Source organism: Canis aureus, unplaced genomic scaffold (assembly GCF_053574225.1).
Source record: "Canis aureus isolate CA01 unplaced genomic scaffold, VMU_Caureus_v.1.0 ptg000163l_RagTag, whole genome shotgun sequence".
In the NCBI taxonomy this organism is placed as follows: Eukaryota; Metazoa; Chordata; class Mammalia; order Carnivora; family Canidae; genus Canis; species Canis aureus.
The window spans coordinates 279,480-305,882 of NW_027554461.1; the positions used below are offsets into that span (position 1 = coordinate 279,480).

At 40.9% G+C, this 26,403-nt stretch overlaps 1 protein-coding gene across 13 annotated transcripts in view; it reads left to right on the forward strand.

The window, feature by feature from the left end:
* The first annotated feature begins 5,317 nt into the window (after positions 1-5,317).
* Positions 5,318-26,403, forward strand: part of LOC144309681 (ankyrin repeat domain-containing protein 26-like) — a 157,200-nt gene continuing 136,114 nt past the window's right edge. For 9 of the 13 annotated variants that reach the window (XM_077890769.1, XM_077890780.1, XM_077890770.1 and 6 more), the window contains exons 1-5: positions 5,319-5,470; positions 5,628-5,801; positions 12,576-12,679; positions 25,773-25,887; positions 26,045-26,218. In XM_077890769.1, coding sequence (XP_077746895.1) covers positions 5,396-5,470; positions 5,628-5,801; positions 12,576-12,679; positions 25,773-25,887; positions 26,045-26,218 — 642 coding nt within the window. In that variant the 5' untranslated portion in view covers positions 5,319-5,395. Of the gene's footprint in view, positions 5,471-5,627; positions 5,802-12,575; positions 12,680-25,772; positions 25,888-26,044; positions 26,219-26,403 lie in introns of all 13 variants that reach the window. The other 4 variants (XM_077890777.1, XM_077890781.1, XM_077890778.1 and 1 more) reach the window with 1 other exon arrangement.

The following is a 26,403-nucleotide window of genomic DNA, read 5'->3' on the forward strand; positions in this document are numbered from 1 at the left end:
CCAGGACCCTGGGATCATGATGTTCACCCTCTGAGTCACCCAGGGCCTCGGGATGAATTTTCTAAGTTAAGAATTGAAAGTCGTTTTTTTTCACAAACATTTTTTCTATATATGTACAGTAATCATGTACCTTTTGGAATATCTGCAAGCCATGTGAAGTTAATCCTGGTTCTACTTGGATAGATTATGCATATTTCAGACAGTATTCTCTTTCTCCTTGGTATTATTCCCTAAATACGCAATTTATATAGTAGCTTTTATTATACTAAAAATAATCCGTATAAAGCAGTATTAGAATTTTTGAATAATAGTTTTTACTTAATCTCAGTTTCCCAACATGTAAACACCCAGTGCTCATCTAGTATTAGAATTTTTATTGGTAAGTCATGACATTTTTATTTCTGATTTACACTTAGTCTAAATTATAAATAATCAAAAATAGCAATGATAATAGAAACTAGAATACAAACCGGTTTTTTTAGAAGTAGATGTGCATTAGGTTCTCAGAATGAGTATAGTTGAGAATAAAATCTCATTGACATATTTCACTTAGCGTAATACCCTGAGTCAGTCAGAGAAAGACAATTATCATATGATCTCATTCATATGTGGAACTTAAGAAACAAGACAGAGGAGAAGGGGAAGAAGAGAAAAACTTAAACCAGAGAGACTGAGGGAGACAAAGCCTAAGAGACTCTTAATCATAGGAGCCAAACTGAAGGTCACTGGAGGGGTGGAGTGGAAGGATGGGATAACTGGGTGATGGACATTAAGGAGGGCACATGATGGAATGAGTCCTGGGTGTTACATAAGACTGAGGAACCACTGACTTCTACCTCTGAAACTAATAGTATGTTATATGGAACTGAATTTGAATAAAAGGGTAAAAATGAGAAAAATCTCATACTGAGCTTTCTAACAGTTAAGAAAAAACTTTATCATGGTATAATAGGAGAAAGTCCAAGGACTATTTATTTAGTTATTTATTTTTAATATTTTATTGTTCTTATTTTTTATTTTAAACAAAAAAACCCACAATTTTTTATTGGAGTTCAATTTGCCCACATAAAGAATAACACCGAGTGCTCATCTCATTGTGGGCCCACCTTAACCAAAGATTATTTAGTATTAAGTGGTCAAAATTCATTTGAAGCTTCTTTCTTTTATTTTTATTTATTTACTTTTCTTTTTAATTTTTAAAAGGTTTCTTTATGCATTTTAGAGAGACAGCACACACATGCACAGGCTTGTGGGGGTGGGGGAGGTGGAGAGGGAGAGGGAGAGAGAGTGTCTTAAACAGACTTGGTGCTCAGTGCCAGGGGAGCCCCGAATCCAATGTGGGGCTGGATCCCACGACCCTGAGATCACACCTGAGACAAAACCAAGCGTCCCTCAACTGCCTGCACAACCCAGCTGCCCTGAAACCTAGCTCTTTTCATTCAGAGTCCATCTCCTTAGTGACTCATTTGGAGCTGGAGTGTTTTATGTTGACATCTGGGATCCCCATACCATTGATAGATGAGAATCCAGCAAGTTTGTACAACCTGGAGAAAACCCTTACCTTTATTGGAAAGTTCTTAAAACTATATCCCTGGGAACTCTTGTTTCTCAAGTATTAATGTTTGCTACAAAAGAAGGAATTGTCAAATGGGGATAAGCAAATGTAAATGGGGTTCATTTGTGCTAGATGTATAGTGCAGTTTTGTAATGTTTCACAAACATAGATGATCATTGAATCTTTCTTTTTTTTTTTTTAAGATTTTATTTATTTGTTCATGATAGTCACAGAGAGAGAGAGAGAGGCAGAGACACAGGCAGAGGGAGAAGCAGGCTCCATGCAGGGAGCCCGACGTGGGATTCGATCCCGAGTCTCCAGGATCGCGCCCTGGGCCAAAGGCAGGCGCCAAACCACTGCGCCACCCAGGGATCCCAATCATTGAATCTTTCTTTTGGGGCACAGTATCTCTTGCAAATCATGTGTTCTTTGGAATATAATTGAAGAAACACTACTCCGGAGATATCCATTAAAATCAGTAACGATACTTTAAATATTTACTACTATGTTTTAGAGAGTGGAGATACAGAGATAAAAAATAACCCCTCCCCTCTAGAATCTTTTGGTTTAGATGGTGTGGAATAAAATAACTAGGGTATACCATGATATATATTGTGAGAGAAGCAAAGATTCTTGGAGCCAGGCAATGTTTGAAGCGAGTTTGTGGAATGACTGCAGGTAATCTGTTGAAGAGGAAGAGGAGGTCTATTTTATTATTTTTATTTTAGTTTTTAAAAAGACTTTATGTTTTTGAGAGAGACAGAGAGTGAGCAAGCAGGAGAGAGAGCACGAGTGGAGGGGAGGGGCAGAGGGAGAGGGAGAAGCTGACTCTTTGCTGCAGAGGGAGCCCAAGGTGGGACTCCATCCTGAGACCCTGGGATCATGACCTGAGCTGATGAGCTGAAGGCAGATGCTTGACCAACTGAGCCACCCACGCTCCGTGAGAAAGCAGTATTTTAAAAAGAAGGAGCAGCTGGTGAAACCATGGAGGGCTGAGAATGAAAGGGCTAATTTTATTTACTTTCTATGTTACATGTTTAAGTTACAGGATCGTTCAGAATTTTTACGATTCATTATCCAAATATGTAATTTTGTAAATTATAAATTTTGTTTGCACTCCTACCGGATGGCCTCACACTGCTTCTAGTTGCTGTAAATGAAAAAAAAGAGAAAATGGTGGCATTTTTATTAGAAGAAGCAAATATAAATGCAGTTGACTACACTAACAGATAAGGTTTTTTTTTTTTTTTTTTTTTTTGGTGAATCTTAGTATTTGGTCGAGAGTGGTAACAATTTCTCAAGGCAGAAAGTTTAACTTATTAATAAGAAGAGTATTTATAAGTATAGTGAAAAATGTCAGCATGTGATCGGTTAGGTAGAAAACAATTACTCTGACAGGACAAGGTGAAGAACATTGTATAGTATAAATTTTTTTTTTTTAATTTTTATTTATTTATGATAGTCACAGAGAGAGAGAGAGAGAGGCAGAGACACAGGCAGAGGGAGAAGCAGGCTCCATGCACCGGGAGCCTGACGTGGGATTCGATCCCGGGTCTCCAGGATCGCGCCCTGGGCCAAAGGCAGGCGCTAAACCACTGCGCCACCCAGGGATCCCCATTGTATAGTATAATTCAGAATCCTTTGTAATATAGATTGATGTCATTTGCAATAGTTTTTTTTTTTCTGTATGATTTTACAGTAGCTAAAAGTGTTTCTTGTTGAAATTGTGAGTTTTTTCTTTTTTAGCTCAGAGCTTGATGCCAGAGTCCGGGAATTGAGCCCCACATAGGGCTCCCAGCAGGGAGCCTGCTTCTCCCTCTGCCTATGTCTCTGCCTTTCTTTCTGTGTCTCTCCTGAATAAGGAAATATAACTGAGAAAAAAAAATTTAGAGAGTCCAAGCAGAAACCTCTGAAACTGTCTCCAAGCCTTCATTTGGTAGGGTATACCAAAAACAACCCTAGCAGAGGTGCAGTGGGATAGTGCTAAAGGATGAAAGGCTGGTGAGCTCTATCACATTTCTGCTTGATTCACTAGTCTGGCCCATTCAGAGACAAGATAGATTGTGGCAAATATCTGTAGTTACTGTCAACTTAAACAAAGAGTAATTCCAGTCATAGTTATTGTGCGCCTCTTATTGCTTCCAGAACAGATTGATAAGACGTCAGGTACATGGTATGTGTCACCACTGATTTGGCAAATGCATTCTTTTCTAGTCCGCTAGTGAATCAGAAATAGTTCATATTCATAGAGTATAGGCAAAGTGTTCATTCATTTAATTTGCCTCAGCGTTTTATTAACTCATGGAGCTAGACCATTTGAACATCCCCAGAATATCTCATTGGCCTATCATATTGACACCATGCTAATTTGACATGAGGATCAGTAAGAGGCTATAACGCTTTGGGCCCTTGGTAAGACGGCATGAATTGACATATCCGTGAAGTTTTGAGGCATCCAGTGGGCATGCCAGGATATTCTCGCAGGAGTGAAAGAAAAATTGCCACATTTTGAATACCTTTTCACAAAGACAGAAACTGGGAGACCTCTTTGGGTTCTGGAGGTAGCATATTTTACGCCACTAATTCTCAATGCGTTGGGGGTGGGGTGGTGGGAGAAGAATTCTGCTCCTCAGGGAGCATTTGGCAGTGTCTGGAGACCTGTTTTTTGACATGTCAAAAGCTGTACATACTTAATGTATCGAATTCAGTGAGTTTGTGGATAAGTATAGACCTCTGTGAAATCATCAATGCCTTAAAGCCATAGTCCTACCCATCACCTCCCAAAGTCTCTTCCTGGTCTCATTAATTAATTAATTAATTAATTAATTGGTAAGAACACTTAACATAAGCTCTACCCTCTTAGCAAAGTTTAAGTATACAATGCAGTATTATTAGCTATAGACACTGCTAACAATAGATTCGTCCGGAGACATTTCCGATCCTCACAACTGAGGATGTTGCTGGCATCTAGTGGGTCGATGTCAGGAGTGCTGGTAAACATACCCAAGAGAGGCCTCCACAACAATCCACCATGTCCATGGTACAAGGTTGGGAAACCTTGTCCTACATTGAGTACTCGTTTCATCCATACACCTTGGTGAAACTAAGGAATGCAAGACTTCAGTGGTCTCAGAGCAGATGAATTGTGCAGCAGGTGCAGGCTGTGCTTAGGAGTCCTCACTGCTTTGGTCGCAGGATCCAGTAGACCCTATGCTATTCATGGTGTCAGTGGTGGGGAAAAGTTGTACCGTGGATCTCAGGGCAAGCCCCTGTTGGAGAATCAGAGCACAGGCCCTCGGGGTTTTCTGATCTTGAGTCCCCATCAGAAGCTTGCCTGTAGAGGGGTCCTACGGGAGACAGAAATGACTTGTATTCCTTCTGTGCTAAGTCATTGGCTGGACACAGCCTAGCAGAGACACAAGGCCTTGGTGTGAGTGCTACGGTGGATATGAAAATGTAGCAGCTGTCTACATTTTGAGCTGCAGTTCAACTGTGCTCTCTATGGTAGATCCTCTAGAAGACAAATCCAAAGAGTGCAACTCCCTGGCCTCTATATTAGTCTGGGTCCAATCGGAAGACAGATATGACATAGTATTTTAAACAGTGGAAGTAAATATAAAAAATTACTAAATGATGATGAGGTAGTAATGAGAAGGTGGGACAGAGAAGTCTGAAGTAAACTAATTCTTTGTTTTGGAGTCATGAGAATAAGCAGTATTTAACATTTACAATTCTATGAATTGATTAGCAATTTTTGAAAAGGTACACTGTAATCCTGACAAGCCCTTTCACACTCACAGGAGTTGTCTCCACTTGGCCTGTGCCAATGGCCATGAAGATATGGTGAAGCTCCTGGTAGATCGGAAATGCCAGCTAAACCTCCGTGATGTTGAAAACACGACCGCTCTACTGAAGGTGCGTGGTGACAGGTATATCTGCCTGAGATGGATTGGATTGAAGTCCTTGGAATGAACATTTGTTGCATTTAAACATAACTCATTGGTGAAACTTGTGGCATGTTTCCTTTCAGTTCCCAGAATTTACATTCTGTTTCTTGTTGTAATGCTCACAGGCTGTACAATCCCAAGATGAGGCATGTGTAGATATTCTGCTGAAACATGGTGCTAATCCTGATCTAAAAGACATCAAGGGCAACACTGCTCTCCATTATGCAGCATTAGGGGACAATGTCACAATAGCACAGAAACTACTTTTAAAGAAAGTAAATATGGAGATCAGAAACAAGGTACAGGTCAACTTTTTTTTTTTACAACGTATTTTACATTATAAATAAATAAATAAATAAGTAAATAAAAATAGCTGCAAAAGTTTTCTTTGTATATGTACATATATATATGAAGACATCGGCACTGAATTTTATACAGCAGGTCCTGTCATCCTGGAAACAACTGGAAAACTAAGGCAGGGGCAGGGAAAGAGAAAAGTAATGCCTGTAGAAAGGCAACATTTTGTCTGCTAGCAACCTTTCCACCCCAGAAAGAAAATCTTCCCCTTTGTGCCTGGGAGTAGATGGTACCCTCAGAGCCCACAAAGGATTGAAGGCCTAGAGGGGAGTGTGGTGATGATGGAGGCCGAAAGGTGTGCAGGGGCTTAGGAAATGGATGCTTCTGGGGATGAGTAGGAGACCGTGACCCAGAGGAGTAGCTTGGGTGAATGTAAATGGGAGGAGAAAGCAGCAGGTTGTAATAGGCCTTGGGCACTCTAGGCCCTAAGGTTCAGAAGATGAGAGCAGGGGGATCAGGTCATGACATCCTACAGGTGGTATCTGCTTGTGCTGGTAGCCACTCTGCCAGCCATGTACCACGGTGAGGCCTCCCATTCCAGAGAGTAGCTCCTGCTCAGCCTATGTAGTTCCTCAGTAGGGTGGTAGGTGTGCATGGGGAGCTGGTGATGACCACACTTGCCAGTCTCCCTGTGCTTTCTTTGACGTGCATTACATTCAGTCACTGCCCTTGCAGAAACACTGTTGTGTGCCATAGATAGGGTCGATTTTTCATATTTGGAAGCTCAAGCATTTCCTGGATGAAAATATTTTGAAATAACTGTCTAAGCTTTTGCTTTAAATAACAACACTTTTTATTTTTGAAGATTGTATTTATATGAGAGAGAGCAAACATGAGTAGGGAGGAAAGAGCAGAGGTAGGGGAAGAAGAGGCCTTCCCACTGAGCCAGGTAGCCTGATGCACGGGGCTTGATGTCAGGAGTGGGATCGTGACCATAACCAGAGAGAGATGCTTCACCCACTGAGCCCCCCAGGCTTACCATAATACTTCTTCCTTCCTGCCTTCCTTTTTTTAATTAAGCTTTTTTATTTATTTATTTTTTCACCTCACACTCTGGGGTTTATGTACTTATTTTATTTTATCTTTTAGTTTTTTCTTTTTAAAAATTTTTTTAGTTGGGGTTCAGTTTGCCAACAAAGAGCACAGCACCCAGTGCTCATCCCGTCAAGTGCCCCCCCCTTGGTGCCCGTCACCCAGTCACCCCAACCCCCCACCCACCTCCCTTTCCACCATCCCTTGTTTGGTTCCCAGAGTTAGGAGTCTCTCATGTTCTGTCCCCCTCACTGATATTTCCCACTCGTTTTCTCTGCTTTCCCCTTTATTCCCTTTCACTCTTTTCTATTCCCCGTATGAATGAGACCATGTAATGTTTGTCCTTCTCCGATTGCCTTACTTCACTCAGCATAATACCCTCCAGTTGCATCCATGTTGAAGCAGATGGTGGGTATTTATTGTTTCTAATTGTTGAGTAATCTGTGGTATATGTCCGCAATGGAGTATTACTCAGCCGTGAGATTTTATTTTTTTGGGGGAAGTGAGCGAGCATGTACAAGCAGGGGATGTTGTGGGGGCAGAGGGAAAAGAAAGAGAGTAAGAATCTGAAGTAGACTTTGCGCTGAGTCTGTCGCAGCGCTGGATCTTATAACTCTGATCATCACCTGAGTTAAGACCAAGAGTCAGATGCTCAACGGACTGAGCCACTCAGTTGCCCCTAAATAATGATACCTCTAAAGAAGCATTAGAGAAGGCAAGTTTCTTTTATGTATTTATGGCAAATATTTATGAGAACACAGAATGTGTTCTGAAACTTTATTTTCAAAAATGTTTTCTCACCCAGTTTGTTTCTTATTTAGTGTCAAACAACAGAGGAAAGCAAAATTTGCCTTGGAAATAGGCTTTGACTTAAAACAGAAAACAAGTGTATTTTACAATATCAAATCTTGCTGCTGTTGAGAAGTTCCTATTTGATCAAAAAGTGATTTATTAACACGGTCGGAGTTTATCTTTTATCAGCCTTGACTTAAGAGGGACAAAAGAGGGGAAAAGGAGAAAGCAGTCAGGAACATGCAGAGCGATTTAGACATTTGGCAAGTGAGGGGAAATATCAAGACAAGGTTTTTGGATTGTGTTTGTTTTTCTTCAGTGTTTATGTTTAGGTAAGGAGTCTTCAATTTTCAGGGATAATAATTCTTACTTTACGAACCCGTGAGTGTGTTGTAAACTTATATAGAGATCAATTCTAGGAGGACTCTAAGGACATCAGATTGGCAGTAAACTGGTGGTTGAATGGGCACGAAAAGGGACGCCTGTGTGGCTCAGTGATTGAGCATATGCCTTCGGCTCAGGGCATGATCCCATGGTCTCCCGAATCGAGTCCCACATGGCACTCCTTGAATGGAGGAGCCTGCTTCTCCCTCTGCCTATGTCTCTGCCTGTCTCTCTCTCTCTCTCAGACTCTCATGAATAAATAAATAGAAATCTTAAAAAAAAAACAAAAAGTGGACAAGCAGAGGAAAGAACACAGTATAGTATTTTGCAGCTATAGCCACTTAGATACGAGTCTAAACTCTGCTTGCAAATCTAGAATGTCTTGATGGGAAGGAAGTAAGGAGTGTGTAAATAATGGAATCAAGTTGCATTTTGAGTTTACTAGACCTTGTTCTACCTCTAGCCATGGAAATTGAATGCAGGTTTGATAAGTGACTCATTTCTGTTTTTGGCTGAATCCTCAAGTGATAGGGAGAATTGGCCACATAGGTGAAAGGGGAGACTGGCATGGTTGTGTACTGTACTAGTTCTCAGCTAGACTTGTGCTGGTGAATCACAGTCAACTAGGGAATTTAAAAGAATTTACAAGCCTAAACTGTCCCGTGAAGATTTCGATGGAGTGAATCCAATAACGTGTGTACGCAGAAATTTGGAAATAGGGTTTTGAGATTCTGTTACAACTCTTGGCTAACAACTACTGAATGGGTAGGTATACATATACAAATTTAGAGATGTAAAAATATTAAATCTCTGGAAGAGATTTAACTGAAGTTGGATACTGGCTACTTCCTTCCACTCTCTCCAACATTAGCCTTTCATCTGTCTGTATCTCTTTGAGAATTACAGATGAAAATTATTGGTCATCTCGTTGGCTTGAAAAATAATTACCTTTTCTTCCAACTATCAGTCATTCACCGGCACCCAGATGGGAAGTCTTTATGAGTAGTCTTTTAATAAGTAGAGTCTGACCCTTTAAAGATTTTACGTGTTTTGCTAACATTCTGATTATTACAAGCAGGGTTTTCCCAATTGCAGCAGTAGAAATCCGTGAACCTTCTTTTTTAGTTGAAGCTGTACGATAGACTATCTTAGGATGTCTTTCAAATTCATAGGGCCCTGGCATAGTGCATAATCACTACTGTGTTAAACATTCAGCATGTAGTTAGTGACAATATAGATGGTAATTGTTTTAATAACTTTGCTTCAGCATTCCTCTGAACTCCTGTCTGTTCGGTTAGCAATGTGAGGGAAGTAAATACAAATAGATTGTAGTTGAAACAAGCATTGGAAAATTCTGACAGTAGGTGTTAATGAGTCTTCACAGCAATTTTCCTTAGAAGGTGGGGCCTAATTTGTTGGTAAAACATGATCCTGATGCTTTAGGAAAGGTTTGATGTCCAAGTATTTGTTTTACGCACGGCCATTGGAAACAGTCACAGCAAATAGAAAAACACAAGTAGGCTATAGACTAAATGTAGCCCCTGGATGTATTTAGTTTCCACTGTCAGTTGAGCTAACACTTAAAATTATGGCACGCATGTAGAACTCTGGATTTTGAGCTTTTCTTACAGATCACTTCTGGTACCTTGAGCCCATGCTGCTGTTTGGTATGCTGTGCAGAGGCTGTCCCTTTATAGGAGGCGTGTGTCTCCAGTTTGCTCGTGTCCCCGCCTAGGTTCTTCACTGACTCGTGTCACCTGCTTTGCCTCCATAACCGTTGAGTTTACAATTACTGTTTTATGGTATATGTTGACAAAGATTTCAAGATTTTCAAGACACTCCATATTAATTTATAATATATATTTTGTATTTTATGTTAATTTCTTAGGATTGGGATTGAATTTTCTGTTTCTTTGTCACCTTATTTTTTTCATTACTTTATTCAGTAATTGATGAGAGACACACAGAGAGAGGCAGAGAGCTAGGCACAGGGGGAAGCAGGTTCTCTATGGGGACCCTGATATGGGCTCGATCCCAGGACCCTGGGATCATGATGTTCACCCTCTGAGTCACCCAGGTGCCTCGGGATGAATTTTCTAAGTTAGGAATGAAAGTCGTTTTTTTTACAAACATTTTTTCTATATATGTACAGTAATCATGTACCTTTTGGAATATCTGTAAGCCATGTGAGGTTAATCCTGGTTCTGCTTGGATAGATTATGCATATTCCAGACAGTATTCTCTTTCTCCTTGGTATTATTCCCTAAATACGCAATTTATATAGTAGCTTTTATTATACTAAAAATAATCCGTATAAAGCAGTATTAGAATTTGTGATTAATAGTTTTTACTTAATCTCAGTTTCCCAACATGTAAACACCCAGTGCTCATCTAGTATTAGAATTTTTATTGGTAAGTCATGACATTTTTATTTCTGATTTACACTTAGTCTAAATTATAAATAATCAAAAATAGCAATGATAATAGAAACTAGAATACAAACCGGTTTTTTTAGAAGTAGATGTGCATTAGGTTCTCAGAATGAGTATAGTTGAGAATAAAATCTCATTGACATATTTCACTTAGCGTAATACCCTGAGTCAGTCAGAGAAAGACAATTATCATATGATCTCATTCATATGTGGAACTTAAGAAACAAGACAGAGGAGAAGGGGAAGAAGAGAAAAACTTAAACCAGAGAGACTGAGGGAGACAAAGCCTAAGAGACTCTTAATCATAGGAGCCAAACTGAAGGTCACTGGAGGGGTGGAGTGGAAGGATGGGATAACTGGGTGATGGACATTAAGGAGGGCACATGATGGAATGAGTCCTGGGTGTTACATAAGACTGAGGAACCACTGACTTCTACCTCTGAAACTAATAGTATGTTATATGGAACTGAATTTGAATAAAAGGGTAAAAATGAGAAAAATCTCATACTGAGCTTTCTAACAGTTAAGAAAAAACTTTATCATGGTATAATAGGAGAAAGTCCAAGGACTATTTATTTAGTTATTTATTTTTAATATTTTATTGTTCTTATTTTTTATTTTAAACAAAAAAACCCACAATTTTTTATTGGAGTTCAATTTGCCCACATAAAGAATAACACCGAGTGCTCATCTCATTGTGGGCCCACCTTAACCAAAGATTATTTAGTATTAAGTGGTCAAAATTCATTTGAAGCTTCTTTCTTTTATTTTTATTTATTTACTTTTCTTTTTAATTTTTAAAAGGTTTCTTTATGCATTTTAGAGAGACAGCACACACATGCACAGGCTTGTGGGGGTGGGGGAGGTGGAGAGGGAGAGGGAGAGAGAGTGTCTTAAACAGACTTGGTGCTCAGTGCCAGGGGAGCCCCGAATCCAATGTGGGGCTGGATCCCACGACCCTGAGATCACACCTGAGACAAAACCAAGCGTCCCTCAACTGCCTGCACAACCCAGCTGCCCTGAAACCTAGCTCTTTTCATTCAGAGTCCATCTCCTTAGTGACTCATTTGGAGCTGGAGTGTTTTATGTTGACATCTGGGATCCCCATACCATTGATAGATGAGAATCCAGCAAGTTTGTACAACCTGGAGAAAACCCTTACCTTTATTGGAAAGTTCTTAAAACTATATCCCTGGGAACTCTTGTTTCTCAAGTATTAATGTTTGCTACAAAAGAAGGAATTGTCAAATGGGGATAAGCAAATGTAAATGGGGTTCATTTGTGCTAGATGTATAGTGCAGTTTTGTAATGTTTCACAAACATAGATGATCATTGAATCTTTCTTTTGGGGGACAGTATCTCTTGCAAATCATGTGTTCTTTGGAATATAATTGAAGAAACACTACTCCGGAGATATCCATTAAAATCAGTAACGATACTTTAAATATTTACTACTGTGTTTTAGAGAGTGGAGATACAGAGATAAAAAATAACCCCTCCCCTCTAGAATCTTTTGGTTTAGATGGTGCAGAAGAAAATAACTAGGGTATACCATGATATATATTGTGAGAGAAGCAAAGATTCTTGGAGCCAGGCAATGTTTGAAGCGAGTTTGTGGAATGACTGCAGGTAATCTGTTGAAGAGGAAGAGGAGGTCTATTTTATTATTTTTATTTTAGTTTTTAAAAAGACTTTATGTTTTTGAGAGAGACAGAGAGTGAGCAAGCAGGAGAGAGAGTACGAGTGGAGGGGAGGGGCAGAAGGAGAGGGAGAAGCTAACTCTTTGCTGCAGAGGGAGCCCAAGGTGGGACTCCATCCTGAGACCCTGGGATCATGACCTGAGCTGATGAGCTGAAGGCAGATGCTTGACCAACTGAGCCACCCACGCTCCGTGAGAAAGCAGTATTTTAAAAAGAAGGAGCAGCTGGTGAAACCATGGAGGGCTGAGAACGAAAGGGCTAATTTTATTTACTTTCTATGTTACATGTTTAAGTTACAGGATCGTTCAGAATTTTTACGATTCATTATCCAAATATGTAATTTTGTAAATTATAAATTTTGTTTGCACTCCTACAGGATGGCCTCACACCGCTTTTACTTGCTATAAATGAAAAAAAAGAGAAAATGGTGGCATTTTTAGTAGAAAAAGCAAATATAAATGCAGTTGACTACGCTAAAAGGTAAGGTTTTTTTTTGTGAATCTTAGTATTTGGTCGAGAGTGGTAACAATTTCTCAAGGCGGAAAGTTTAACTTAATAAGAAGAGTATTTATAAGTATAGTGAAAAATGTCAGCATGTGATCGGTTAGGTAGAAAACAATTACTCTGACAGGACATGGTGAAGAACATTGTATAGTATAATTCAGAATCCTTTGTAATATAGATTGATGTCATTTGCAATAGTTTTTTTTTTTTCTGTATGATTTTACAGTAGCTAAAAGTGTTTCTTGTTGAAATTGTGAGTTTTTTCTTTTTTAGCTCAGAGCTTGATGCCAGAGTCTGGGAATTGAGCCCCACATAGGGCTCCCAGCAGGGAGCCTGCTTCTCCCTCTGCCTATGTCTCTGCCTTTCTTTCTGTGTCTCTCCTGAATAAGGAAATATAACTGAGAAAAAAAAATTTAGAGAGTCCAAGCAGAAACCTCTGAAACTGTCTCCAAGCCTTCATTTGGTAGGGTATACCAAAAACAACCCTGCATCCTAGCAGAGGTGCAGTGGGATAGTGCTAAAGGATGAAAGGCTGGTGAGCTCTATCACATTTCTGCTTGATTCACTAGTCTGGCCCATTCAGAGACAGGATAGATTGTGGCAAATATCTGTAGTTACTGTCAACTTAAACAAAGAGTAATTCCAGTCATAGTTATTGTGCGCCTCTTATTGCTTCCAGAACAGATTGATAAGACATCAGGTACATGGTATGTGTCACCACTGATTTGGCAAATGCATTCTTTTCTAGTCCGCTAGTGAATCAGAAATAGTTCATATTCATAGAGTATAGGCAAAGTGTTCATTCATTTAATTTGCCTCAGCGTTTTATTAACTCATGGAGCTAGACCATTTGAACATCCCCAGAATATCTCATTGGCCTATCATATTGACACCATGCTAATTTGACATGAGGATCAGTAAGAGGCTATAACGCTTTGGGCCCTTGGTAAGACGGCATGAATTGACATATCCGTGAAGTTTTGAGGCATCCAGTGGGCATGCCAGGATATTCTCGCAGGAGTGAAAGAAAAATTGCCACATTTTGAATACCTTTTCACAAAGACAGAAACTGGGAGACCTCTTTGGGTTCTGGAGGTAGCATATTTTACGCCACTAATTCTCAATGCGTTGGGGGTGGGGTGGTGGGAGAAGAATTCTGCTCCTCAGGGAGCATTTGGCAGTGTCTGGAGACCTGTTTTTTGACATGTCAAAAGCTGTACATACTTAATGTATCGAATTCAGTGAGTTTGTGGATAAGTATAGACCTCTGTGAAATCATCAATGCCTTAAAGCCATAGTCCTACCCATCACCTCCCAAAGTCTCTTCCTGGTCTCATTAATTAATTAATTAATTAATTGGTAAGAACACTTAACATAAGCTCTACCCTCTTAGCAAAGTTTAAGTATACAATGCAGTATTATTAGCTATAGACACTGCTAACAATAGATTCGTCTGGAGACATTTCCGATCCTCACAACTGAGGATGTTGCTGGCATCTAGTGGGTCGATGTCAGGAGTGCTGGTAAACATACCCAAGAGAGGCCTCCACAACAATCCACCATGTCCATGGTACAAGGTTGGGAAACCTTGTCCTACATTGAGTACTCGTTTCATCCATACACCTTGGTGAAACTAAGGAATGCAAGACTTCAGTGGTCTCAGAGCAGATGAATTGTGCAGCAGGTGCAGGCTGTGCTTAGGAGTCCTCACTGCTTTGGTCGCAGGATCCAGTAGACCCTATGCTATTCATGGTGTCAGTGGTGGGGAAAAGTTGTACCGTGGATCTCAGGGCAAGCCCCTGTTGGAGAATCAGAGCACAGGCCCTCGGGGTTTTCTGATCTTGAGTCCCCATCAGAAGCTTGCCTGTAGAGGGGTCCTACGGGAGACAGAAATGACTTGTATTCCTTCTGTGCTAAGTCATTGGCTGGACACAGCCTAGCAGAGACACAAGGCCTTGGTGTGAGTGCTACGGTGGATATGAAAATGTAGCAGCTGTCTACATTTTGAGCTGCAGTTCAACTGTGCTCTCTATGGTAGATCCTCTAGAAGACAAATCCAAAGAGTGCAACTCCCTGGCCTCTATATTAGTCTGGGTCCAATCGGAAGACAGATATGACATAGTATTTTAAACAGTGGAAGTAAATATAAAGAATTACTAAATGATGATGAGATAGTAATGAGAAGGTGGGACAGAGAAGTCTGAAGACAGTACCACAGAAGAGGTAACTTGGGAGGGGGGGTCCAAAGTTGCTAAAGAAGGTGTGATTGAAGCACGATGGATGGCAGAGAAGTTTGAGTCCTGTATGTCTGACTTCCTCTGCGCATCCAATTACCAACCTCAACTCATTTGTGTCCCAGAGGGTTGTTCCTGTTAGCCTGGAGATTGAGCACTGGCCCTGGCCCATGTTCCGGTTTGCTTCCCTTCTTCTTCTTCTTCGTCTTCTTTCATCTTCATCTTCATCGTCTTTGTGTTCTCTGTCTCCTTCTCCTCCTCCTTTCCTTCTTCTTCTCTTCTTCCTATCTCCTTCCTTTCTCTTCCTCCCTTGCTAACCCCGCTTCACCAGCATCAGAAGTACTCTTCCCAGCTGTGCACTCCAGAGCATGCAGTCCGGGCCTCAGCCAGTGACCTTTCTAAAATGGATACCATGCCCCTAGCAAATGCTGTTGACACCCTACACACTCTCTGCATCCAGTCCTTAGTCTTAACTCTGCTGTATCCCTACGGGGTTTGTTGCATCCTTCTGCATGTGCATATGATACACTGGAGGCCTTGCACTGCTCTGCTTGTCGGTGGGCTCATTGTTCCCTGACCCTCCCTATACATCCATTTATCAGACAGGACTCCCTGCACTCCTGAAGGGTAGTTCCTGTTTGCATGCTTTGTAGCACGGACTAGCTTTGGCCGGGCAACTCTGACTGCAGTTCCGACATCTCCTTCAATGAGACCTGAATCCCAGCCTTGGGATTTACCCATTTGGGTAACCTTTCTTGGGTAATCTTGCACCTTAGGGTATTTGGATTTCTTTTCTCATCTTTATAGTTGATCTCCTGTTATAGTTCATCATTTTTTATATTAAACGTTCCCTGTTGAAATTACTAAGTGGTTTGTCTCTTGTTTGGATCCTCACTGATACACTATCCCTTCTTTTTGGAATGTGCTTCTCTCCCTCTCACTGGCTAACCCCTACTCGTTAAGTTTTAGCTTTGATATTGCTTCTTCCTGTGCATCCATCCCTGAGTCACTACCCTTATTTTTACATGACTCCGTAGGCCCTTTGTGCTCACCCTAAATGTGGCATTAAACTCGCCTCTACTCCATGAACACCGCAATGTCATGTTTGTTGTTCCCTCACTGACTCCCACAATGCCAGAATACAGGTTTTCAGTACACGTTTCTGATTTAATTTTGTGGTCCCTTTGAGGTGGTTCTCCCAGGTCAGGGATTTTTAGTAGACTATGGCCCAGATCATCCTCAACACACTGGAGCCCTCAAATTCTCATCATAGTTTAATTACGACATAAATTCAGTTTTCCTCGGTAGATAGAGTGGACTGCAAGGGAAGAGATATCCAAAGGAATGAATAAACAGTTATGAAAAACTGTTGGTTGTTTTTAAAAGATTTTTATTTATTTGAGTGTGAGAGAACACAAATGGGGGTGGAGACAGAGGAAGGGGGAGAAGTAGACTCCCTGCTGAGCAGAGAGCTGGAGGCAGGGCAACCCCAAGGCCCCTGAATCCTGACCTGAGCTAAAGAAGCCTTATTTTTATAAGATCTTATTTATTTATTCATGAAAGACACAGAGGAGAGAGAGAGAGGCAGAGACACAGGCAGAGAGAGAAGCAGGCTCCATGCAGGGAGCCTGACGTGGGACTCGATCCCGGGACTCCAGGATCTCGCCCTGTGCCAAAGGCAGGTACTAAACCGCTGAGCCACCCAGGGATTCCCTTAACGAAGCCTTTTAATGGACTGAGCCAGCCAGGTGCCCCTATGGAAAGTGTGTGGTGAATTTCTTGGCAACTCTTAAAAGGAGGAGACATGACAGCCCTGAAGTAGAATTGGAAAACCTGAGCTAAGGGATTTGGTAAAGCATTCATATCTCAGTTGCTTTTCATCATAAAAGATACATTACTCTAACACTTTGTTATTTTCATTGGTATAACTACCAAATGAGTATGCAGCAAAGTTGAACCAGGACATACATGAGACTCATGGGGATGGGAGTTCTAATCAGGAACTTTCTAGAGGATGTCTGTTCTAGATCCGAAATGGTTTTCCACAGAAGTCTGGGAATTGGAAATCTTAGGTTTCAGGTGATTGTGAGAAAGTCTTTGGGGGATCCACCTAGCATTCGACCAAGGAACAAAGAAGCTCAGAGTTGGACTACCATATACTCTTTGAGTATCTCTGATCTATACAAAAACACTACAGTCAACCAAATTGTTCAACTTACCTGGAGTCCTGGTGTGGAGTTCCTGTCTCCTTATAGCCTAGTAATGCCGTTGCCTCTCATCGGAGGTTGCGTTAGGAAATGTCAGTCTTCTAGTCAATTGTCACTACACAGAGCCTCTACTGGTCTCATAAGTCACCCTGGGGAATTCTAAGGGGACAAAAGATAATTTTCTAGCTGGCACCTGTAAGAGACAAATGCTTGATGCTCATAGTTGCAATCATTCACACGCACCAATACCATTTGGTCTAGCTAAGCTGAATAGGGCCAAGAAATGGTTTCTTGTTGTTGTTCCTTTGTTTTTGTTCATTGCTCCTCCACCAATGAACATGATCTGCCCTGGAACTAGCCACCCTCTCAGAAGGGACCCTAGTGGTCTCCAGAGTTCTGTAGCTCATTCCAGCAGCAGTTTCTGAAGATGCAGACCCCCTTAGTTTCTAGGTTGCTCATTCCAAACTACTTCTTGTCAAATCATGCGACCTACATGCACAAAATGGCATTAAATGGCCTCTGAAATAAGTGCCTACACTTCTATCTATGCGTTTGTCTTGCTGTAAAAACAGACACCAAACTTCCCAATTTTGCTGGTGCATCTTGTGCCAACAGTGGCTTCTGTTAGGTTTTGTTGGTCAATTTCTTTCTTTCTTTTTTTTTTTAAAAGATTTTACTGATCTATTTGACAGAGAGAGAGAGAGAGAGATCTATTTGACAGAGAGAGAAAAAACAAGGATAAGGAGCAACAAAGGGAGAGGGAGAGGCAGTTTCCCCACAGACCAGGTAGCCTGATATGGGGCTTGATCCCAGGACCCTCAGATCCTGATCTGAGCTGAAGGCAGATGCCTGACTAAGCCCCCACCCCCTCCCTTTTCTAAGCAGGCTATAGTCCCAACAGGAGGCTTAAACTCCCAACCCCAAGACCAAGAGTTGCATATTCTATCAACTAAGCCAGTCAGGGGCAGCTCCTACTTTGGTTAATCCTTAAAATCATTAACAAATGTAATAGGAATCTGGTGAGTTTAGGGGTAGCTAGTTTTGTATTAGCTGTTGTCATGGGTTTGCTCCTGCTTTTTTCTATCTGCCTCACCCAGAATATCGCCTGTAGTCCAGTTGTAATTAATTAATGGATCAATTACCACCACATTCAAAGGAGTTTCTGTAGACATTCGTATACAGCCTCTGTGTGTGTGTGTGTGTGTGTGTGTATCACATACACATAAATATGAACAGCCTATCCTGTTTGCATTTTACTTGATTTTTTTTTCAACCACATCATACCATTCTTCGATGTATATCTTTCTGGTGAAATCTTTCCCATCCAATTCGTGCCTTCGCTGAGTATCTACGAGAAACTGCCAACTTTTGTTAACAAGCATGTAGTTTAAAATGTGCTTTATTCTCATTACCAAATAAATATACAGATATCAAAAGAGTGACCACTTAGAAGTTATAATCAGAAAATATATCACTTCATTAGAAAAAAGAAAAAGCCAGGATATAAATACATCACGAAGTGTATGCAGGATTTACATAAGGGAAAAAAAAACCTCCTGGAAGCTAAGGAGGGATGTCAAATAAGACTTAGGCACAAAGACATAACATACATCTAAATACACTGATTCAGGGAGATTGATTCTGTTAACATTAATTCTCTTAACCTAATTACAAATTCTCTCCATGAATTCTTTAAATTTGGCATAGTGATTAAAAATATATCTCCAGTAGCATAGAGGTAAATATCGCCAAGAGAATACTGAAGGAGAAGATTAAGAAGGGGAACTATGGACCTGCATTGGATACTAAAGCATATGTATAAAGCAGTTAAAATACTAGAGTACTGATTGATACAAGGCAACTGGTCAATTGAATCCAGTGTAAAACCCAGAAAAAGAAAACCATAACAGAATTTATGATAAAGTGGCATTTTAAGCTAGGTGAGAAAAGATGGGTTATTTAGAAGCAAATAGCTATTTTTTTAAAGAGTTCTTAAATGTTGGGGCGCGGGAGCCTGTGTGGCTCAGTTGGTTAAGCCTCTGTTTATTTTTATTTTTCGTGTTTGTTGATTTTAGCTCCTGTTCCTCCGTCTCTCTCCCTCACCCTCTGTACCTCTCTCTCTCTCAGAAAAAAAAACAAAAAAACAAAACAAAAAAACAAAACTTAAATGTTGCACCACACTGCAAACTAAATCTTGGATTGATTAAAGGTTCAATTGGGGAATAGCAGCAAAAACTAAAAATAAAGAAAATGTAAAGGTAAGGCTGGGCCAAATGGGAGGATTAGGAGGCATGCAGAAACGGGTTTTCATTTCATCTAGGGAATGTGAATTGTTCTCCCCTTGTGAGCTTGCACTTGATGATACACATTGCCAAGTCTGACCATGAGAACAGTTTTCTGTTGGCTGCATCCGCTGCATTCCATGGAGACTGACAGGGGTCCCGAGGGATGTGGAAGAGGAATAAACTGAGGGAGAGCATTCGTTAGGGAAGTATTCTGGGGGAACGTGCTTTCATGCACTCTAGCCCTAGTCGTATGTAAATACTACGTTTTTTTTTTTTCCTTGAGATTTCATTTATTTATTCATGAGAAACTCAGGGAGAGGGAGAAGCAGTGTCCCTGCGGGGGAGTCTTGTGCGGGACTTGATCCCAAAATCCAGGATCAGGACTTGAGCTGAAAGCATACGCTCAACCACTGAGCCACTCAGGGGCCCGGAAGACTGCTTTTCCACACCCCAGAGTCTTTTGCAAATGTCCCATAATGCTCAGCCATCCCGGCAACGTTTGAGGGGAAGCCAGCCCAGCTCAAGGGGCCGCGGAGATTTGAGAGGCTTGGGCCTCCTGGCACATGCGCTTTGGGCACTCTTGGCCATGGGCTCCTTGTGAGCAGGCGAGTGACGCCAGTTTCTGAGGTGCGCAGGCGCATTTGTGTTTAGCTGCATTGCCGGGGTACATTTGTTCTGCGGAGAGAGATTTTGGACCCCGGTGCTCAGTTGCTGGGACGTTGCCGCGAGGCCGGCTTGGCTTATCTCCAGCACTAAGTGTTGAGCTGTAGAGGCGGCAAAAACCTGTGTCTGAAGCCTGAAAGCTTTGCGATGAAGACCATGTTTAGCTTCACGGGTAAGAGGGGCGAGCTGCCCTTGGGCTTCAAGATCGGGCGGCGGAGGGCCGCCCAGCCCGCGGCATCTGAGTGGTACCAAACTCACCAACCTGGGCCCTGGGTACCACATCCCAGACAGGTCTCAGAAAGATCCACAAAGCAAAAGTGGCAGGGGATTCTGTTGCTGGGAGACCAGAGGAACAGGTGATAGGGACTTTGCAGCTGGCGGGGAGGAGGCAAGGAGGTCGGGGAGAGGCACTCACCTTGCTGGCCTGAGTCTGGAGAGCTGAGCCCTGGGTGACCACCCAGGGCGCTTGGCCGTCTTTCTTCTGGTGGCCCCGCAGCACGTACCTAGGTCGTGGAACCTTACCTGGGGTCTACTCCGGCCCACTGAGCAACAAAACGTCTTCAGCTGCCTTTGGACCCCTTCGTATCTCCGTAGGGAGCGCTTTACAGACAGTTTTGATGTGATTTAACGGATTTTCAACAGTAGTAGAAAGGAAATTAAGGGGACGCCTGGGTGGCTGAGTGGGTGAGCATCTGCCTTTGTTTCAGGTTGTGATCCTGGGTCCTGGGAACCCCAGTCGGGTTCCTGGCACGGAGCCTGTGTCTCCCTCTGCCTATGTCTCTGCCTCTCTGTCTGTGTCTCAGAATAACTAAAATCTTAAAAAAAGAAATGAAATTACGTATATGTAGTAGTTTGTTTTTAATGGACATCCTGTACCAATGTTATTAAAGAGTGCATGCTGAGAGAAGTAATTCCCAGAATTACTTTGGATACAGGGCAGTATCTGACTTCTATCTGTGTACAGTTTGTACCTATATTATTTACTGAGGGACCTTGGAAGGAGATTTGGAAATGGGTAGATGGTTCTGACTGTGAATAGGAAGTCTCATTTTTCTGAAAATGTGTACTCTTCCCGTGTTTATCAGTATTCCATGACGCAATAGAAACGTTATGGTTTTAGAAATTCTGAGCTTATTATACGTGCGGTCTCTGTTCTTTTCATTGTGATAAAATTAAGAAAAATTTTGCAATCACTATATTGTACACCTGAACTTTTTTTTTGTAAGATTTTATTTATTTATTCATAGAGACAGAGAGAGAGAGGCAGAGACACAGGCAGAGGGAGAGGGAGAAGCAGGCATCATACAGAGAGCCTGACATGGGACTGGATCCAGGGTCTCCAGGATCACGCCCCGGGCTGCAGGCGGCGCTAAACCGCTGCGCCACTGGGGCTGCCCTGTACACCTGAACTTAATACAACGGTGTATGTTAACAAACTGGAACTAAAATGAAAACTTAAAAAAAAAATTTTATAGAATACCTTCCAGTTATTAAAATGTACCTTAAATTTCTTCAAATTTTTCGTTGACTAACAGCTGAAAAGACAGATAAATGAATGGAACAGATAAGAAAATGCCAAACACCTAAGTATATGTTAAGACTTTGTAACTTGATGCTGGTGACATTTCATATTAGTAGGAAAAGGTGAATCATTCATAATGTTGATGACATATCTGCTATTTGGAGAAAACTAGCTAGAATTTTATCTCATAAAAATAAGTTCCAGATGGAATACAGATTAAAAATGTTAAATATGCAAAATACAGTACAAGAGAAGAAAACATGAACGCTTCTATGCCCATTTTTTATGTTGACCAAGACCATTCTTAAGAATGACTTTAAAAGCAAGAGTTCGGGCAGCCCAGGTGGCTCAGCGGTATAGCGCTGCCTTCAGCCCAGGGCCTGATTCTGGAGACCTAGGATCGAGTCCCACGTCGGGCTCCCTACATGGAACCTGCTTCTCCCTCTGCCTGTGCTCTGCCTCCCTCTCTCCCCCTGTGTCTCTCACAAATAAAGAAAATCTTAAAAAATAATAATAATAAAATAAAAGCAAGAGTTCTGGAGGTTGATTCAGCCACATAAAAAATTAAAACTCTCTGTATATCAGAAAATAATATTAATAAAATAAAAGAGAATGTCCTTGCAAAATATTTACAACATATGTGTATCAGATACAAAAGAATATGTTTTACAGGGAAGGTATTAAAGGAATGAAATAGGGGGTCTCTGGGTGGCCCAGTCAGTTGGCTGCTTCTGACTTCCTCTCAGGGTCATGATCTCTGGGTCCTGGGATTCAGCCCCTGGTGAGGCTCCCTGCTCAGTGGGGAATCTGCTTCTCCTTCAGCCCCTCCCCTCTGCTGGTGCTCTCTCTGTGTCAAAAAAAAAATCTAAAATAAAAAAGGAGTAAAATCCCATTTTCCATCTGCAGGCTTTGTGAAGATAAGGAATGATGGTACTCATACTCCTGGTTAAAGTTGTTTTTGACTTTTCAGATAGTTCGGTGGTTAAGTCCCAATTGAAAAATATGTATTCCTTTTACCCATGAATTTTATTAATTTAAAATATCTTTAGTAAATAATTAAAGATAAACAATATACTATATGCTTTTCTCAGCACTATTTACAATAGCGGTATATTAAGAACTCATTTAATGGCCTTTATAAATAAGTGGCAGTGTATCCATAGGCTGGACTACTATGTGACCACTGAATGTGGCAGAGATAATTGATACACATTAACATGCAAAGCTGTACTTTAGTGGATCATTAAATGAGGGGAAAAATGGTTTGATGATACAAACACATAAGCAGACAATGGTTTTGTGTTGGCCAAAAAGATGTGAAAAATATAAAATTAGTTATCTTGAAACATTTGGATTGTAAGTGAATTTTTCTTGTTTCTTAAAAAAAAAGTCTGATTTCTACAGGAAAAGGTATATAAAAATTCCAACAAAGTTTTATTATCAATGAAGTAATCCAGGAGAACAGCAAGAATATGAATCTTGTGTAGGCAAAAAGAATTTCTATTTATTTACTTTTAAGAGGTTTCATTGATTCATTTGAGAGGGAGAAATCAGGCACATGAGCAGCAGGGAGGGGCAGGGGGACAAGCAGAAACCCCGTGGAGCAGGGAGCCTGATGATGTAGGACTCGATCCCAGGACCCCGAGGTTCATGACTTGAGCCAAAGGCAGATGCCTAACTGACTGAGTTACCCAGGTGCCCCTCTTTCTATTAAAAAAAAAAATTGATGGGCGAGGATTGGTATTTTCTGACAACCTTTAGCCTCTTCAGAACTCAGGGGAATATTTTTATCTGTATTGTAGATTTTATTATGCATACGTTAAATATATACATATGATTTTGTTATGTGCAGCTTTATAACAAGCAATAAGTAAATAACAATAAAATTTTATTTTAGTTAAATCCTCATGAAAATAAAAAATACAAATGATACCGTGATAGCTTATAGAACTTTTGTTGTTTCCCTCTTCTGAAAAAAAGTAGCAAATATAACTGGTGCCTTGGTGGCTGTTTGTTGAGCATCAGACTCTTGATATTGGCTCTGGTCATGCTCTTAGGATTGTGGGGTTGAGCCCCCCGTCAGGCTCAATGTTCAATGGGGAGGCTGCTTGAGATTGTTTCCCTCTCCCTCTGCCCTTCACCGCACTCATGTATTCTCTCTTTCTCAAAGAAATAGATAAATCTTTAAAAACTATTGAACTCTCCAAATGTATTTATTCTTCAGTCCATTTATTTCTCAAACAGAACCTGAACACCGGTTACGTAGCAGACATAGTCTACTCAGGATCTTTTCAATCTTAAAAAGATTTCATGTTGCCCAGTATGAACGAGATGAGAAATTTTATGTATTTAGGTTTCAAAGCTTTCTTTTCTTTTTAGTTATTTATTTATTTATGATAGTCACAGAGAGAGAGAGAGAGGCAGAGACACAGGCAGAGGGAGAAGCAGGCTCCATGCACCGGGAGCCCGATGTGGGACTCGATCCCGGGTCTCCGGGATCGCGCCCTGGGCCAGAGGCAGGCGCCCAACTGCTGTGCCATCCAGGGATCCCGGTTTTAAAGCTTTCATTGTTAAGTGTAATCTCTCCACCCAACGTGGGGCTTGACGTTTTAGGACACATGGTCTACTGACTGAGCCAGCCAGGCACTCCTAAGATGAGAGATTTTATTTTATTTTGTAAAAGTTAAAAGACGTATTTATTTTAAAGGGAGAGAGAGGGTCATGGGAAAGGGGAGGGACAGGGGGAGAGAGAGGAACCCAAGCAAACTCCACCCTGAGCATGGAGCCTAATGTGGGGTTCCGTCTTACGACCTTGAGATCATCCTGAGCCAAAACCAAAAGTTGGACACTCAATCAACTGAGCCACCCGGGTGCCCCTAAGGTGAGAAATTTTAAATGGAAGTATTAGGACTTAATCTCACCTGAAGCTTTTCCTTGGAACTTCCTGTCAAAGGAAAACATTTCTGAAGATCAGAAATTGTAAAAGATTACCTTTACCTGCCCTTTTGACATTGCAATAATACTAAATACTAATATTGGTACTTGGAAATACTTGATTTCTATGATTCTAAACATTTTTCTATTAATTGAAATGCTTAATAAAATGAGCTTCCCCACATACCCCCCTCCAAAAAAGATAAAATGAGCTGTGCCTGTTTCTTTGAAATCTGAGTTTCCTTTGGCTCAAACTTCCTTGAAAAGCAAACTAAGAATTACTTAAAAATATTCTTTTGCTATTGTGGTCTCTTTTACCCGTCATGTGCTTTCACCTACTGAAAATTATTTTAGTTCTTGAACAATGTAATTCCAAGCATAGGACTAGAAGTGCAACAGACCTGTTGTATATGTCATTCTTTCACTTCAGGCACACTGTAGATTGTATGATGCCCCACTATTTATGTACCAAGAAGAAATTTTTAGAAATCATGCCAGTTATAGTTTTAAGACATTTTGAATTAGAAATTGGATTCCGATGTCAGAGATATTAAAAGGTGACAAAATGAGCATCTTGGAATCATTGAAATAGAGTATTCTTGCTCATCCTTAAACGTAGCTGCAAAGTAGGCATAATTGGATCATTTTACCTAATTGTAGTGAGTCTTCGTAAGTTGTAGTAATAGCTTTAATAATATTTGTGGTAGGAACTAGTATCTAAACACTTTGCATGGATCCTCATTTAAGGATCACGACAAGAGGTCCTATGAGATAAGTACCTTTTATTTTATTTATTATTACTATTGTTTTGTGACCTCTATAACCAACAGGGGTCTCGAACCCCTGGCTCCCGAGATCGAGTGACATGCTCTTCAGAGTGAGCCAGACAGGTGACCTGAGATAACTATTTTTATGCCCATTTTGTGGATAAGGAAATTGCGATAAGGCTAAGTGGTCACTGTGAAGCGACAGAGTTAAAGTGGGAATCAAACCCAGGTTGAGCTGCCTCTTGAGGTCATGCTCTTCCTAATCAGATAGGCTGCTCTTTTAATAGAGCGGTGAAAAATCACTAAAAAATATTGTACTTTCTTCTAAAGTAAACTAATTCTTTGTTTTGGAGTCATGAGAATAATGTAGTATTTAACATTTACAATTCTATGAATTGATTTGCAATTTTTGAAAAGGTACACTGTAATTTCTTGACAAGTCCTTTCACACTCACAGAACTGCTCTCCACTTGGCCTGTGCCATTGGCCGTGAAGATATGGTGAAGCTCCTGGTAGATCGGCACTGCCAGCTTAACCTCTGTGATGGCGAAGACAGGACAGCTCTCGTGAAGGTGGGTGGTCACAGTTATGTCTGCCTGAGGTGGATTGGATTGAAGTCCTTGGAATGAACATTTGTTGCATTTAAACATAACTCATTGGTGAAACTTGTGGCATGTTTCCTTTCAATTCCCAGAATTTACATTCTGTTTCTTGTTGTAATGCTCACAGGCTATACAATGCCAAGAAGAGGCATGTGTAACTATTCTCCTGGAACACGGTGCTGATCCTAAAGTGAAAGACAACAAGGGCAACACAGCTCTCCATTATGCAGCCCACGAAGGGATTGTCTCAATAGCAGAGAAGCTGCTTTTACAAAACGCAAATATAGAGGCCAAAAACACGGTACAAGTCAACTTTTTTTTTTTACAACGTACTTGACATTATATATATATATATACTTATTTATTTATTTATTTATTTATAGATAGCTGCAAAAGGTTTATATATATATGTACATATATATGTACATAGGTACATATATATATGAAGACATCGACACTGAATTTTATACAGTAGGTCCTGTCATC